Genomic DNA, 18,278 nt, shown 5'->3' on the forward strand with positions numbered 1-18,278 from the left:
TCCTTAAGACCAGGTGCTTGGATTTAGAATACCTAAGACAAACCACATTGCAATAGAGCTGTCAGTGGACCAGGGGTGGTCGCAGAGAGGTGTGAAATTGCATATATATCCTTCCCCTCATCAGTCTTTCGCTCAGGAAGTGCTGCTGAAACTGTGCAAAAGGACACTGAGCAGACCTACAGCGTGCAGCAAACTCAGAGGACCTGACACAGCTTTGGCACCTGACACGGCAGGTGCTGTCTGCAGTGAGGACTGCAGTGGTCTGTGGTGCTTCCCAGAGCTACTGAGCACTCAAGACACACACACACACACACACACACACACACACACACACAGACACAGACACGCACACACACACACACACAAACACACACACACACACACACACGCACACGCACACGCACACGCACACGCACACGCACACGCACACGCACACGCACACGCACACTATCTCTCTCTCTTGCACACGCACTCTATCTCTCTCTCTTGCACTCTCTCACAGTCACACCACACACATACAAATTATACAGCATTAAATAAACATGCCACATCACTTCTGATTGTGTAGGTGTACTAAGAGTGCGTGTGTGTGTAGAGTAAGTAGACTTTACCAGCAGTAGGGCTTCCAGCTGGTTAATGTAGATCTCCTCACTGGCTAAGAACCCAGAGAGAACCAGCTTCTTCATCTCCATGCCCTTCTCTATGTCTCCCTGTGAGAGAGAAAGAGGGAGAGAATAAAAGAGAGAGAGGGGTGTATTTTTAGTAACTCACACATAAATTCTCTATATTTGTTAATATCACATACGCATTTAAGTGGATACACTATATAAAGCACAGAGAGAGAGAGAGAGAGAGAGAGAGAGAGAGAGAGAGAGAGAGAGAGAGAGACTGTATGCTTGTGTGAATAGAACAGAGTTTGACACTGAAGCAGTTTCTCTTAGGGGCTGACTAAGTTGGGAAGAATGTGGGAGAAAGAGAGAGAGAGAGAGAAGAAGTGCTGGGAACTGTAGGTGTATTCAGTACAGACAGCTGTGGCGAAGAAACCAAAATAACCAGGAGAAGTTTGGCATTTCAAAAGGTGACCAGGTGCTAGCTTGGGGTTTCACAAAGAATCTGATGAAGATTGAAACAATGTTACAGACTAATAATATACAACAACATAAATAATTATGAAACAGAGGTGAACTTTTCCAATGGCAAAAGGTAATGTGCAGCATATGTGTTTGTGTGTGTGTGTGTGTGTGTGTGTGTGTGTGTGTGTGTGTAGGTCACTGTCCACCCAGGCAGTCTTAGTGGAGTGCTGGTCTGGCGCTGCTAGGCCCGGCTCCTTTGTGGATGTGTTTGCTTTGGCTCTGGTGAGTGCTGGGCCCTGAGACAGGCCGAGACACGCCCAACAGTTCAAACTAAAAAGCCCCACAGCACAGCCAGAGGACAAGCCTTTGAAACGCGTATGGTCTCAACAGGTAAAACACACACACACACATTTATTCTTATTTGAATACACCATATTTACAGAGATAATATACATAGAGAGAGAGAGAGAGAAAGCGAGAGAGAGAGTGTGTGAGAGAGAGTAAAACCCTTTTATTGATTGTCAATAACAAACCTTTTATTGCTGAATAAAATATTACAAAACATCAGTATAAACTTTCCTCGCAGGGCTCTCACACCACCCTGTGTTTATTCACTAGTGACAGATTTAATTATGTAGAACTAACCATCAATCCAGATATAGACATAACTTTCAAAACAAAACGTCGGATCATACTTTCTGTAAGGTTATGGAGTTTTAATAAAACATTTACGACTTTCAGTGGATGACTCAACGGTGTTTAATAGGATGGAGAAGTGAAGAAACAGTCCACCCAGAGTGATTTATAAATGATTCAAGGAGCTGACGTTTAATCGCTTTGTGTTATGAAGCTGTGTGCTCGCAAAAATATGCTTGTAAGAGGAGCCGCAACGCCTTGTCTGGCCATTTGAAAAGCTGGTAGACCGTGAAAGTTTAAGAGAACCTATGAGGCCATCCTTTAAAAGGAACTGTGTACAAGGGACAACACATACAGTAATATCTCCATACAAAGGAAGTACCACCCAGATGACTCATCTGGTCAGCCACTGGGCAGCCAGAAATAGGCTCTTATTTCCTCATTATGCATTCACTGTCAACAACAACATTGCTCAAAATCTGGCCTCGGAAACAGCTGACCGTTTCCATATCAGGCCTCTGAAGATAAAGTGGTGACCTGCTGCCAATGCAGTGGCCTTGTTGTCTGCTAAGTTTAGCTTCATGTCTGAAAACATAGTGTTGATAGTACATGGAGGCACATGTACATAAAAACAACCAACCAATCAATACATGTATCAATCAGTCGATCTCCAATACTGATTATGCAATATATTCTGATTATACAGGATTGCCTTGCTACACATTCCTTCCACAGATAGCTCAGGCATAGAGATACTGTATGTCACTCTGGCCAGGCCCCGCTGAGTGTAGTACAGTGCTACTGCAGTCCTAGTGCCATTCCTGGTACTAATCACATGTGGCTCTGAGGCACAGGCACAGGCACAGGCACAAGCACAGGCACAGGCACAGGCACAGGCACAGGCACAGGCACAGGCACAGGCACAGGCACAGGCACAGGCACAGGCACAGGCACAGGCACAAGCACAGGCACAGGCACAGGCTCAGGCACAAGCACAGGCACAGGCACAGGCTCAGGCTCAGGCTCAGACTCAGGCTCAGGCTCAGCCTGTTGTACTGCAGGGCCCTGTGTGACGCAATCAGGACTGAAGGCATCGCTCAGCCCTTCAGCCCACATCCCCCTTTAGATACAGGTGGTGTAAGGACATACCAAGCACTCAATATGGTCACAATGTACACAATGTAGTCAATGTACTGCAGAACAAGACGTCTGGCCAGACCTTCACAAAGAGTTTGTTTCACTATGAGAAACCGCTATGTGACCACTAATCGAGTCTGAGTGGTGTGAAAAGGAAAGAGAAAATAAGAGATACACAGGCCTAAGTGTCTGATCTCTAACAGCTGATTCTTTCAGAGACGTTTATGGAGTGCATTCACTGGGAGGCTGTTCTCTTTTTTCAGGACACAAAACGCAAGCCTCCATTCAACTCGGCTGAGTATCGGCACATTCAGACAGTCCACTCTTCCTCAAACCCCTCATGATGCAAACCCAACCGTTCTCGAAAATGACTGAACCCCAACCTGGCCACAAGTTCCTCCTCCTCCTCGTTGAGAAAACGCAACAATTAGTTTGGTTTCTCTCACGCTGCCTACCAGCACTTCTCTTTGCTAAGCTCCTGATGAACATAGCTGAATGCCAACAGCCTTTTTTAACACTTACCTCACCTGACTTTATATCCGCCAACAGAAGCTGTATAAAGGGGACTGGGGTGGGGGGGTAGTGAGAGACATGTGAGGACTGGTAGACTGATGAGAAAACAGGGGAGATAGAGGTGTGACGGAGGGGATACGGGAGCCCTGGCCTGGGTGTTTTCAGCTGTGAGGTGTGAAGAGTTACTGAATGGATACTAGCGTAGCATCAGCTGGGATTTTCACTTGGCGCTCGACCAGCAGTACACATGGCTGCTGACTGACAGGCACAGACATGCGGCAGACAGGCTTGGATTTAACCAGAGAGTCTGTCAAGTACAGTTTTAGCAGCAGATCATAACAACAGATGTCACAATCTCTGAGGGGGGGGGGTTAACAATGCTATCTGCCATAAACAACAGGAATATCTACATTTATACTCAGTTAGGTAACATTTTAAGCTATAAAAAAAGTTATGATCTCTGTCAATCATTCAGGAGAAATAAGCCAACTCTTGATGTTGCTAAGAACAAATTCCAGTGAAAGAGCAGTCTAGGTGAACTTGCGCTACTCAGCACTGCAAGTTCTGGACAGAGAGGGGGAGACTTTGGACCCACGGCCACCTTTTCCTGCCTGCTTCCTCTGCCGGGACTGGATGGAACATGACCACAGCTCTGGCACACAGACGTGCAGTCTGGGCCGGGCGAGGGGGGAAAAGAAAAAGCAGGGGAAAAAACCCAAAACAAAACACGTTTTTGAAGGCCGTTTTTTCCATCCTTCTGAAAGAGCTACTGTGTGTCCAGAGCTTTTGCCTACCGATTGCCCCTTAGTCGTTTTCCCAGATTTGGCTGTCCTGTGGCGGAGGGAGGAGTTCCCTTTGCAGGTCTGCGCCGTCAGAGACTAGCGGTTAGCAGATAGACTGAGAGGCTGACTGACTGTGATGGCTCTGTATGTCTCGGCCTGCGGTCTAAGTCACACACCTATTAGATAGCCACAGAGAAAAGACAGGCCCCTTCACACTCTCGTGGGGTCCTGCACCAGGCTTGTCACACATATGCACACAAACACACAGGCATGCATGCACACACAGACACATGCAAACACACACCCCCAGTTTCTGTGAAAGATAGACCTTTAGGCACAACAGAAGAAAAGCAAAGTAAATGTGTATTAGAAAACACTAGTGCAAAGCATTTCACACACACAATGCTTGTCTGTCTGTCTGCCCTCCCCACAACATTGCGACACAGTATTATGGTTATGGTCATGGCTAACGGGAAGAGGCACTTGGCGCGTTTGCACTAGGAGTAGCACCACGTTGTGAGAAGGAGACTCCCCCCTGCACTTTCCTCTTTTCTATTTATAGGCACGTCCAAGCACGCACGCATATACACACACACACACACACACACACATACACACAAGCACACCGTTCTGTGATTAGCTGCCATCTACACGTCTTGCCTGGGTTCTCTCTCCCTTTTTGCCTTCTCTCACCTGAAACGGCCGGAGGAGATAAGGGCCCATCTCCCCTGAGGTGAGTGGGCTGTCCAAGTCCACTTCACCATCAAACTGGTCCTCATCCTCCAGCACCTTGTCCAGCATACCCAGCACCACCTCCTCGTCCTCCTCCATGATGCTGCGGTACCACAGCGTGCCCCTCTCGTGCTCTCCCCCTTTCGGTCCCCTCTGGGCTGGTTTGCTCCTCTGCTTCAGGCTGTGCCGGGCCTGCCGAGGCACATCGGCGCCTGCTCACGTCTGCCAGTCTACTCCACCGGCCGGCCCGGTAATCTCCAGAGTCCTTTCCCAATACTGAGCTCTGCTGATGTCTCTAGCTTTCGTGCTCTCCCTCTCTCTCTCTCTCTCTCTTTCTCTTTATCCCTCCCTCTTTTCATAGGTTTTACTCTCTCTCTCTCTCAGCAGCTGTTCTGTTCTTCAGAAACAAACTCCTCCCGCATTTGCAAACAGTGCAGTCCTGTGCTTCTTCAGGAACCTCCAGTTGCTTGTAACCGTTAGATACAGAAATCCACCTCGACAGGGCTTCCACCAGAGCATACAAACACACACACACACACACACACACACGGACATGAGAGGAGCGCTGGCTCCGCCTAGCCCTCACCCCTCCCCCGCCTCTCTCTTCCTGGTGTGTGTCACAGTTCCGGGTCGGCCTAGGAGGGCTCCCTGTGCACACACACACACCCACACCACTTCCTCAGGATCTCTCTTTCTCTCTCTCTGTCCCCCTCACTCTCTCTCTCTCTGTCTCTCTCTTATTCCCTGACTGTTTTTCTCTATCCTCTTCTCTGCCTTCTCTCTATCTCTCTCTCTTCCACACAGAGACTGCCTCACTCTCTTTCTCTTTTTCGACAGACACTAACCACTGTTAACTGCTGTTGTGGGCTGGTCTAATTACAGGGCAAGGTTCAACTGCTGTACTCTTAATCATTTGGAAACTTGCTAGCAAAGCCATTATCCAGGGCTCTACTGCATGATCACAGCACATGGAACAACTCTGGACTGCTTGTTTTATTTCCTGTCAGTTCACACTGCTTCTTAAACTCAGGACCTTTAGTTAATCCCATGAACACGCTACAGCTGAAGACAATTACCCCTCCCTCTCCTGCCTCGCTTCTCTGGGGTTGGTAAAACCTGATTACACTCTGACAATTTGAACATCTTTCATCATTTATGTCTCTGTTACAGTCCAAATGAACTCTTTACACCAATCCCCTCCCAAATGCACAAAACACAACGTGAATAGTGAATGCAACATCCAGGCTCTAACCACACATGAGCCTGGACAGGATGTTCAGCATTTGACCTTCACACCTCTATCTAGAGTAGTGGAATATTTATCGACCACTGTCTAATATAAGCCTGCACATATGCTCATGAAAGATTAGGATTTGAGGATGAAGTGTATGGTTGTGTACACAAAAATGCCTCCCCAAAGGAAGCAAAGATATCATTGTAAAGAACCATGGCAGAATAGTGTTTGATATTGCTGAGCAATTTGGTGTATCTTGATTATCGCTGGGCTCCAGACATTAAGCATTACATTGTTTACAAAAAAAAAAATGCATGTTTTTCAACTAGATGTACAACTGTTGTGTGAGATTCAGAGCAAGAATATCATACAACAGACTACTCGGATGTGATGGGAGAGAAAAGTAGGGAGAACTAAGTGAACCTAGAACTATTCAGCTGTTCAGTTCAAATTATATTAATGATCCTTGGGTACATGGTTTCTGCACAATGTCATTTTCACAATAGCAAAAGTTGCTCCAGGTAAACCTAAACTTTACGCTAACCAGCATCAATGACTTGAGAACTATGCACACAGTACCAGTGTAGTATGAAGCAGGGCTTAAGAAGGGGCCTAAAAGACTTAATGAAATGGCCAAAAAGGCTCAAAATAGGAGAAATATATGGGGAACTAAAACTCGTGAGCCATGGTGATGTGATTTCCCTGATGGTGAAGTGATGGCTCACATCTTCCTCTTCTCCCAATGCTATAGGCCAACACTGGGGCATAAGATCAACTCACTGTACTCAGAGTATGATCAAAATGTTATTCTGTTTAACTCTGAAAACAGACTACAAGGTGAGAAGACCTATATCATTTCTGTTTAATTCAGAAGCTCCACAACCTGTCACTCTGTACTTTGTACATTCCACCACTAGATGGAAACAGAGGCTCATCTCTTACTTCTTGTATATTATGAAACTGTTTTAACTCTCCCAACCACTGCAAGACGCCCATGTAAGTCGCTTTAGATAAAATGGTCTGCTAAATACTGGACCTTTACCCCCTAACCTGGCACTCATCAATAAAATAGTTCACATCCCATGTATATGAGTGAAAGGTGTATAGGTGCAAAATGGATAACATGTATTTTACTCATTTTAAAAACACTTAATCTAAAAGACTATATCAGGGAAACTCAAGAAAAAATGTGAAGGTGCATTTTAAGAGGCTGTCAATATCAGCAAATAATATGAGTTCTACTGAGAGATTACATAAGGTCTACTGCCACATAAATGTAATAGAGTGAACACGACTGCATATAAACTCACAAAGAGATATAGGAAGAAATGCCGTTTGTGTGTGAGAGAGAGAACAAGAGAGGTTGGATATCACTGACACAGATAATAGCAAGCTGTAGCAGTAGTAACAGTAGCATGGCACAGTCCGAGTCCATCTGCACAGCATATTAACAAGAGAAAGTGTGAGAGCATCTCTTTATTGTTTCTTGTGAACTACTTAAGAAGCTCTGTTGGCAGGCTTACCCCAGGGAGAATACCCTCTGGAGGAGTGGGTGACACAGCCTCGCCATCTGGGCCCCGGGCACACAGCTGGGGCGACATAGTGGGCGACTCGTCGATGAAGGGCATCGTCTCCGAACCGTCCTGGGACTTCCTGTCCTCCGCACCGTCGCCATCATAGCCGTCGTTATTGTAGTTGAAGTCTGCAGGGAGAGGAGAGGAGTGAGGAGAGGGGAGAGAAGTGAGGTTAGGATGAGTGTCTATGGATTTGAGGTACAACAAGGTTTACCGCACTGCGTTTACAACAAGGATAGTAACAGGTACAGTATAGTGACAGTAACTCGATTGGGATATGATGATGAAAAGAGGGGTCTTGCATTTATGGAAAACTTAAATAAATAAATGAGAAGACATATATCTCATATATTTTAGTACCATAGATCAGACAGACAGCTAACGGTGTTCTATGGTAAAGTGTGTGTGTGTGAGTAATGGTGTGTTCAATGTTGTAGTGTGTGTGTTTGTTTGTAACAGTGTGTTCTATGGTATAGTGCGTGTGTGTGAGTGAGTGCGTGAGTGCGTGTGTGTGTGTGTGTGTGTGTGTGTGTGTGTAAGTGTGTGTGTAACAGTGTGTTCTAAGGTATAGTGTGTGTGTGTGTGTAACGGTGTGTTCTATGGTACAGTGCAATGTTAATGGTAGAGACCTCTTCACCATGATGTAGCAGCGCACAGATGCACCACTACACCCCTTGCTTGAAATACTGGTGGCAGATGAGACAAAGGACAAAGGACAAGAGCGGTCTGGCAGTTGACATGCAAAAACCACAGACACAGCAGCAGGTGAGAGTGGCGTTCCGACCGACGGCAGGCGTTTTAAAGGGCACAGGAAGAGGCCAGTGGGAAAGCAGTGGGCAGCACTGCCGACTGGAACCAACAAACAAGCTCCCCACAGCTGAGTGGGCCGACGGAAAACATGCTCGACCGGAGCAGCGTGTCTACAGCTGGGCAGCTTAGCCGTGAAAGTTCCACATTCATCCATATTGTGGGGGGGCCCTGTTCACACATCACTAATATTTGTGCACACACAGGCACACTCTTACACACCCACACCGTCTGTTGCCATGGCAACTCAGGCTTTGTTACCATGACAACCAGCGACAACACGGAAAGCGTGAGGACCCCCACCTGTCAGTCAGCTGAGGGGAACTGGCGATGGCACACAAATGCCTCCCTGAACTCCCCCACACACACACACACACCGACACACGCATACACGTGACACAGAGCATAAACATCTATCTCCCCATATGACACAAGCCTTGAAGGCAAATGACAGACAGCCGGCGCATGCCATGTGGGCTTGCAGAGAGAGAGACACACACACACACACACACACACACACACACACACACACACACACACACACACACTTTGAGATGGAGGAGGGGACAAAAACACGATTTTTATACCACCTTACTGAAACTGTAAAGGCCTCTCCTTCTTATTTATTGCCCGTGTTTCATATTGCAGCATAAATCTGTCATTCCTGCACCGATTTCATTCCAGCTATGTTTATGTCTTCATTTGGACTGAAGTGGATACTGAAAACCCATGTCTCCAGGCTGGTAAAAGCACAACCCCAAGGTTAGCTGGACTTTTGGGCTCCACTAGGGTGCGGTCCGGGGCAGGATTAGGTTTGCAGATGTAATGTGCAACAACATATACTCATATGAAGAGCAAATTGCAATCCATATAAAATTATTAAATACATAAGTGTACCACAGGACATAATATGAAGTGTCTCCTTCATATTGCCCTTTATAGTGGACAGCATTTGACTAATTGCACCTGGCTGTTCAAGAGTGGAGTCAGTGTTTTGGTCATGAATAGTGCATGCCAGTGGCGGAGGTGCCTAGTGAGAGGAGTGTGCCTGGCTGCTGTGCACGAGCAGGTTGATATGTAGGCCAGTGGGCCACCAGCCTGCACACCTCTGACACCAGGGCCTTTAATACAAACCACATCTCTGCATCACAAGCACCACATAACAACCTCGTTTATCAACGCTTTGGATGTGTGTGTGTGTGTGTGTGTGTGTGTGTGGTGTGTGTGTGTGTGTGTGTGTGTGTGTTGTGTGTGTTGTGTGTTGTGAGTGTTTGTGTGTGTGTGTGTGTGTGTGTGTGTGTTGTGTGTGTGATAATGTGCCCTTCATCGTCTGCGAGACAAACGATTACTGTGAGAGCGGGAACGTCTGTGTCAAGAGGAACGCAATGAATCATGTGCCATTAACACGTCCAGTCACCTAACTGTGACCAATCACTCGGTCTCCTCTCTGAAGAGCAGCCAGTGCCCTCAGCGGCAGCGTCTACGGTCACCTGGTGCGCAGGGCAGACCAGCACGCACCTGCCACAGAGCATCTGATCACAACATCATCGTGAGGAGTGGCGTTAAACGCACTTCACACACAAGGGAAAGTAACAAATTACCATCACAGATATTAACGTGGTTTCCCGGTGGCTTGCCTATTCACCTACTCACAGATCTGTGAAAACAGTTAGGATTACGGACTGTGTGTGTTAGGATTTGCAGTCCAGTTTGCCTGAATCCGGAGAGAAATGTCTCCCACTCGACCTTTCGTCTACACGGACCCACTGAATCCGTACACTGAATCCGCACTACTTCGTGTAAACGAGGTCTCAGATCATTTGGAGCTGGAGAGCCGTAAAAGCATTTTTCTAGAGATAAATTGGACAAAAAGACGCCACAAAGTCCTCTGGTACTCACCGGCCCAGAAAACATGAAACAGTAAACTGACAGGTTTTAAATCACAGTAGGCTACCAACAGACACACATAATAATACGTCTCCAAGATTTAGACTAAGTTGAAGACATCCTATGGTTCTTTTTAGCCACTGAAGTGTTTAATCGTAGGCATTGGGTATTCACCGCTGATTTGACTTGAGCCCCCCGCTCTTTCACCCTCCAGTCACTCAGGCAGAAGATGTCACTGTGTCTGGCACTTATCTCCTAAATAATGAAAGCATAGGACACCATTCCATTCTGAAATTCACATTATTATGCTGAGCTTCAACACGACATGCTCAGAGGCTTTCAAACTGGGCCTAAAACGAAATCCACGAGGATAATCCTTTTCTTATTAAGCGTGGCAGGAAACTGAGTGTGAGATGAACACCACCTTGTGTCATACACACGTCCAGGCTGAGATACAAAGAGAAACAGGTTAATCAGGAAGTTAGGTGCGTGTGCGTGCGTGCATTTAGAGGATTCAGATAAACAAGTGGATAGAACAGGAAGTAAAGCAGGACGGTGACTGTGTTGTGTTGGCTCGAGTGTTTTCAGTAAATTCCCCGGTGATCAGATTCCGCACAGAGACAGGGACTGAATCCATTCGGTCCTCTCTGCTCTGCTCTGCTCTTCCCTGCTCCCTCTGTGGACGCCTGGCTGCACTCGGCCATCTCCCACATCTCAGAACGCCGGTGGCACACTCAACCACTCAGCTCAGTGCATTGACTTTTGTTGAAATTACAAACGGAAAAAATAGACATTATAAAAAGCTCTAGGCTCATGGCTCAGCCTTGGAGAAATTATGAACACGATGTGCTCCTGTCTGTCCATGAAAATATGTGGTTCTAGATCAGTTCCCCCCTCAAAACAGCACATAGTAGAGTCGCAAGCACACTTATTTTTACACACACACACACACACACACACACACACACAATCTTTGAGGGTCTTACCCTGGGGTGACACTAGAGAGCGGAGGACACACGCAACCTCGAAAAAGAAAGCCATACAATCCCAGAGCGCGATTCACCTTCAGGAATCACACAGTGAAAACAGCACGGCCTGTCATCAGCATATCAAACAGCAGAGTGTACTTACAAACACACACACACACACACAAAGTCAGAGGGGAAGTCAGGCTGAACTGACCAATGGCATCTCTTCATAAAGGTCGCCATTCAAATCAATTCAAATCCTGATTCAAAGCGATGAGTGATAAGATCAGCTTGGCACGTATAGTAACACTGGGTGATCAGAGGACATCACCAAGCCCTTCAAAACCCTGCCACAGGTACATGGAGAGACAACACACCCAATACACTCAAGCATTCAGTTCGGATGGAAAACACATTCAATTCTTTTTTAAAGATCATTTGTAGACTTTTAAACTAAATTCTCCCTCGAAAGGAAGAAAGGAGTCATCGTCCTGACAACGCAGTGTACCACTTGTTGGTTTATGTCCCCTCTGCTTTGAATGACCAATTATACTGCCTTTGTGTGTTACTATGGAGATGTGAAAATCGACAGTTCCAGTAATTAACGGTTTGCTATTAAAAATGAAGGGAATAGGCAAGCCAAATGAAAATGAATAAAAACACCAAAACACTCACACACCAACCTGCATGATGGAGCTAATCACATTATCGGTACTATAATTGGGGGAAATTAACAGAGCAAAAAAAAATTCCAGGACAGATACACAATGCAGGCCTGTGAAATGACTTCAGCTTAAATCAATCGCCATGACACAGACCCCTGGTTCCTCCCATCCGTGGGCCGTGCTGCTCAGGCTCCATCAAGAGCTAATCTGCTCTGGATGAACCCTAAAGCTTTTAATCGATGCAATTGCCTGATAATCTGGGTAATCAGATCACAGTCTCGGGGCATCTGTTAAGGCTGGCCACCAATGAAAGGCCTCTGATGGGGAAGCGTAAAGAGTGAGTCTCTCAGCCACTCCTCCACACACAGCTGCAGCATCAATCTTGTGCGTTTCCGCCCCGGCCGTCTACATTTGGAGTCTCCATTGAGAAAATAAAAAAAGCTCTGTCAGCTGCTTGTGCCACTCGTTGACATATTGATAAGCAGGATGTGTAAATCTGCCACTTTTGCGATTGAGCGGCCTGCACTTTGAGAACATTTCGTTCCAAACAGGCTCGTAATACTGCATCCTCCTGCCGCAATAACAAAATGAGGTCAATAACTCATTGCACTGCGAGGAGCAAAAGAAAGAAAGAAGGAGAAGAAGAAAAAGAAAAAGACTTTAAAAGGCTGCCTGTTTACTGGTAAAGAATCCAGGAGAATGAGTTGCATCTCCTTATCAAAGTAAGAGAAAGTATCTTCGCAAAGAAAGTCCTGGGAGCATTCTCTCATAGATGTGAAGTTCCTTCTTGTTCACTGTCAATAAACTCCAACCCCTCCCTTTAAAAAAGAAAAAAAAAACATCTTCCAGTTTTTCATGATTCACTTGATTATATGTATTAAGGTATTGTATTCAATTCAATTTCACTTGTATAGCATCATATACAAATGGCTGTCAAAAGAGTGAACTTTAAAAACTTCTAAGACGGACTGGTTTTGTGTAAAGAGTCTCTCTAGACTCCATGTCATGTCAGATTAATTTTGTGGATGCGATCCCGAGTCTAATATTTTGTCAACTAACCATCCGCTCCAGGCCTGTGAGGGGGCCATGCCATGGTCAGCACACACACAGGCCAGGACCCCTGAGACTTCAGAGGCAAAATACGAGTTCATGAACCGCCCTGTGCCCAAAATCGTCAAACAAATCAGCACTCCTCTATTCCTTTGCGTCATTCATCTCAGTTTAGTTTATTTCCAATTCACTGAAAACCACTGTCTATGTTGATCATCCTCTTGGTGTTGTGAGTGTGCATCCTGAGTCAGAGGCCTGTGTCGCAGAGTTTGAACTGGATCAGGCCAGGGCTTCCTGCACATTGTGTAACCCAGGCCTATGGGGTAGTGTGGCGTGTTGTGGCAGTGATGGTGACGTGCAGCGCAGCATCACATAGACTTCAAACCCTCCTGCCAGCTCACATTATGCCTCTGATGACTTGAGCCATGTCAAAGCCAGTGGAGAGATCGTCGTGGTAGGGGCCTGTGCTGCCATGACAACTGCCATTCACGACAGAATTACATCAGGAATGTTAAAGAGGGCTGACGTCAAAGGCTTCGTTCCTATCTGCAGCTAAACATCGCTCTTAACACAAATGAGCTGGTAGTGAGTCAGAGGGCTGTTGTGCAGAGCACTTGACTTCCAAAGAGTCACATTCTATTTTCATTTTGAATTGCATACCAAATGTAGCAAATAAATACCCCTGCTTCAACCAAGTCACGTCAGAATACAGGTTGCGTAATTATTTGCCTCTTTATAGTTCATGTCATCAAAAGACACATTCATTTAAAAATAGCTCAAGGACACTTAAAATCGTGAGTTTATATTTATGCATCATTATCCACTTTTTGACACTAGAAACCTGCTGCTGCAAAACCAAAACGTTTTGACAGATGATTTTAGCTGTCTGGACACATCATTTTGAGAGCTCTCAGTAACCCTAATCTCTTCATGCCAACCCATTACCACCCATCCTCCCACCATCTCATCTAGGGCCTCCGACTCATAACACTAATGGGGGTCAGAGCACAGTCACAACGTGATGCTATAAGAGCTGGGCCTGCGTAGGTGTCAGACAGCGCCTGGGCACTCTCCGCCTCCCTATCCTCAACCAACCCTTGTCCCCTGTTCACTCCGCCTGGTGTCAGGCAGGGTTCATCACGGCTCCTGGGTGGTGTGAACAGAGAGAGAGAAAAAGAGAGAGAGAGGGAAAGAGAAAGAGAGAGAGCGAGCGAGAGCAAGAGTGAGAGAGAGAGGTATAGTGGTAGTGGTCACCTGAATTGTGTAGACAAGCTGACTTGAACTCGTAACCTTGGCCATGGGAGGCACGTGTGCTTGTAAAGAGGATAAAACCCAAGGGTGCTAGCATCTATCGCTAGCTTGTCTCGTAAGGTGTTGGGGAGCGGGGATTACTCACTACACAGCACTGTACCAGCTGGCTTCCATTACAATAACACCCCCACACACAACAGCGCCATCCTCGTCCTGTTCCTGGGGAGCCATGAAGGTTGCCATTAGAGTGGGGAAATGTTTTGATAACGAAATTGAGGGGGTTAATTATGCGCCTGCGAAGGAGGGGACAGGGCACGCAATAAGATGTGTGAGTATCGCCATGGGAACTGGAGTGGGCGGAGTTAGAGGGGCACTTTCTATACAATCCCTGCCAGGACCAAAATGCTTATTTATAGTGCAGGCTTGGGCAAAAATGTAAACAAAGACACAACAAAACCTAATAAACACAACACATGACATGCTCTGATAAATGCAAATTCTCTTCCTAAAATGTATAAATGAAAATTTTAAATCACTACAAACATAGAAAGCTATCTATGAGAGAAGTAGTCTTCTTTCAAGTATTTGTCCGATATCTGACAATGGGTATGCCTCCCCATCTCACCACTCAGATTCACTCTACCACTACACCATGATTGACTGATCACTTATGATTCTCGGAAGGGGCCACCCCCATTTGTAATACGATGCCCAAGTGGCAAAATGTCATTCAACAACCTCTTCTCGCTCAGAATCAACCTCTTGTCGACGCTGCATAGGTTTTATGCTAATTGTCCACACAGCGCTGCCAGTCACCAAACTAGAGCGTCCACTGTACTCGACTGCTCATGAAGAGTCTTTGTCGTCAGCTAAGCGTGGTCAACAAACCAGCTGCTGGTTGAGAACTGGTGCTTTGCCATTGAAGATGGGCCCTTTTCGTGTACTGTGGGGAATGTGTTGTCATTCCTACAAACCTTCCTCGATACAGGGAAAGCCTTCTCTATAATTAATGTTTATTTGGCTGCTATATCTGCGTGTCATGTGGGATTTATCTGCTAGTGAGAGGAACAGCACCCCCTGGTCCGTCGTTTCATCCACTTAGGCCCTGTGTCAAAACCATTATCCACCCTTCTCTACCTGGCCGGTTCCAAACAAATACCCTTCCTCTCCCCTCACGAGCCAAGGTTCTGCTCAAGGTTTCTTCCTATGAAGAGGTTGTTTTCCTTGCCCCTTTCACCTTTGTGCTTCCGGGGTCAGGCTCTGGGCTCTGTAAAGCGCCCGGAGAGAGTTTTATTGTCTTGGTGCTATATAAATGAAATTGAATTGAATTGGAGGTGGACTCAAAGATACTCTCACTTAAGACGGCACTGCTGTGAAAATTCATTTAAGTTATCTCAGGACTCCGGAGCTGCAGATCAGTATATTTATGCCTTTCCACCAAACGATTTGGTCACTTGTGCGCTAATTGGTGCATTCTTCATGCATGCGGTTTGGACCCAGGGATTCTAAAGTCTCATTACGACCGAACCCATGGTACATTCCTAAAGGCACAGACACGTCTTATTCGTGTCTTCCTCTGGAGTGCAGTGTTTTTTTACCTCCCGCCATTCTCGTCTCATGAATAGCCGCGGTTCGCATGTCATGTCCTGTGGGTGCTCTGAGAGCACTCCTGACCAGAACCCCATCAGTCAGGACATCTGATCAGTTATTTATTTTCTGCTCTCGCTCTCACAAAAGGTAAGCCTATCACAAATCAACATTTGTCACACTGGATTGTGGAGGCTATTCATTTGGCTTATCCCATTGGCGCCGGATGCTGCGTAGCGCAGCATAGGCTTTCCTGCCGGTTGCTGCGTAGCGCAGCATAGGCTTTCCTGCCGGTTGCTGCGTAGCGCAGCATTTTGTACACGTGCTGTTTTCATGACGAATGCAGCGTATATCTCACTCTGGTTGGTTAAAATTACACATGGGATGGGTCTTAAGGCTTTGCTAAAGATCAGGTGACCACCAAAATTAACTTTGGTTGGCTAAAAATCACGTCAATCAATCAGATAGCCACGCGATATTCTGTGTTTGTTTTCCGTGATACCATGCTGGCTAGCGAGAAGTAGCAGTGAAGAAGTAGCAGTGAACATGGAGTATTTTGATAGCGATGGCAGTGATTTCGACATAGATTGAAGGATTTGAGTCTGAGAGGGGGAAGGATAATGACTTTGTGCCAGAGGATCCATTAGATACGGCACACACAGGAGTGGGATTTTGTGGACACGGAAGGAGAGGAGGAGGGATTCCAGGTGGACTGGACAACCGGCAATGATCTGGAGGTAATTATTTATGTTTTGTTTTCTTGTGCGATCTTCCGAGTTCTCTTCTCTTAGAAAACGGAATGGGCAGTAATGATAGTGGTGCTATAGCGATTGCTAATGGTGATGATGGTTGATAATATATACATGCAATAATGGCATAATGAATAAATAGCATTTACATTTAGCAGACGTTTTTGTCCAAAGATTTTAGATAAGGAAAATAACGTGCTGAACTGTATAGCATAATACATTATAATGAATAGTAATACAATTATGAATAAATATAAATACTATAAATAACATTGATGGAACTGGAAATATACTATTCTGTTAGTGTAGCTTTATTGTGTATCCAACTTGAATGTGTACTCCCTGTCTGTGCCTCAATGAGACCTGAACAATTGGCATATGAACACCTATAACCCCTATACCCTATAGACAGTCTAGTAGGCCATTGTCTTAGCACCAGCTGAGAGGGTGGGTCTCATAATAATACAATGATTGAATGCTTTGTCATATGTATTTTCAGATATCTCCATCTCCAGGATAACGTTGACCCCGCCATGGCTTCATGCTCCATGTGAACCGCGAGGCCAGCTCCACCCCAGGATGTCTCCATCCCTCTCCTCTCCATCCCTCTCCGCTCCTCCCTCCCCATTTCTCTTCCCCCCTCCCTCCCCCTCTTCCCCTCCCTCATAATGTTTGCATACTTGAAAATTGGTTTTATTGTATTTTATATCATTGATTTATATTGTTTTTGTGTGTTTGAGAGTTTTTTTTACAAATGTTATTGTTTTTTTGTGTGATCAGGGAGCATGTTTTAATAAAACCTGCAGTTCTTACCTTCACAATGCTTCTTATTTCATGTTTCTAAGTGCTACAGAGGCTTAGATATTAAGGTTTTTGTAGACGTTGACAATTCTTACTGTTTTCTCAGAAAACCCTCAGGAAATGAGGTACTTTCTCATAGAATAGCATAGGATTTAGCAGGCGTTTTTAGCAGGCGTTTTAGGCAGAAATGGGTTATTTTGCAAAAGAGCTGAATGTGTATACCAAACAAATGCTTGAAAGAGAACTTTAGAATGTGTGGGTGTGCTCAGGAAGGTTATAACAAGTGTGTGAGCATCTGTGTAGGGAGCAACACAGTTGCAACACAGCACCACTCTCACACTGCAGAGCCAACCGCAAGGACCTCATTTGCTTCGTTTGTTCCCTCTGCTGCAATGCATGGCAAACAACAGCAGAGTCCAGAATTCGTAAGGTGACCTAAGGAGGCTCTGGAAGCTGAGGGTTGAGATCTTCAGGTCTCTCACACACTGAGAGTCTACTGGCCACTGAAGTAGATCCAAGCCTAGCAGGCATTGCACTGCATAAGCACAGTCTTTGGGGAGGCAGTAGCTGGTGAAGAGCCTCCGTATCATCTTATTTATGAGCCCAAAACATGTCACACTGGCATGCTGTTCACCTTTGGACAAATAATACACAACGGGCCAATGATGCATTAAAGGAAAGGACGTATGCACTTATTTCATGAAGCAGGGGCTTGCTGAGAAACTGTGGTGAGGGAAAAGAGTAGAAGCGGGGGAAAGAGAGGAAGTGGGGAGAAAAACAAGTCCTTCTTTCTCAGCACTTTTCAATGCTTACTGGTGCTCAAACACATTAC

General features: G+C 45.9%; 1 protein-coding gene across 2 annotated transcripts in view; it reads right to left on the minus strand.

Annotated features, from left to right (window-relative positions):
• The window catches only part of abr (ABR activator of RhoGEF and GTPase), a gene marked incomplete at its 5' end in the record, with an annotated part of 125,444 nt that overhangs the window by 72,873 nt on the left and 34,293 nt on the right, over positions 1 to 18,278 (minus strand). The window contains 2 exons of one of the 2 annotated variants that reach the window (XM_080839151.1): positions 612 to 710; positions 7,631 to 7,809. In XM_080839151.1, the coding sequence (XP_080695277.1) occupies positions 612 to 710; positions 7,631 to 7,809 (278 nt within the window). Of the gene's footprint in view, positions 1 to 611; positions 711 to 4,834; positions 5,190 to 7,630; positions 7,810 to 18,278 lie in introns of those variants that run through there. The other variant, XM_080839152.1, reaches the window with a different exon arrangement.

This window comes from Sprattus sprattus, assembly GCF_963457725.1.
Source record: "Sprattus sprattus genome assembly, chromosome: 1".
NCBI lineage: Eukaryota > Metazoa > Chordata > Actinopteri > Clupeiformes > Clupeidae > Sprattus > Sprattus sprattus.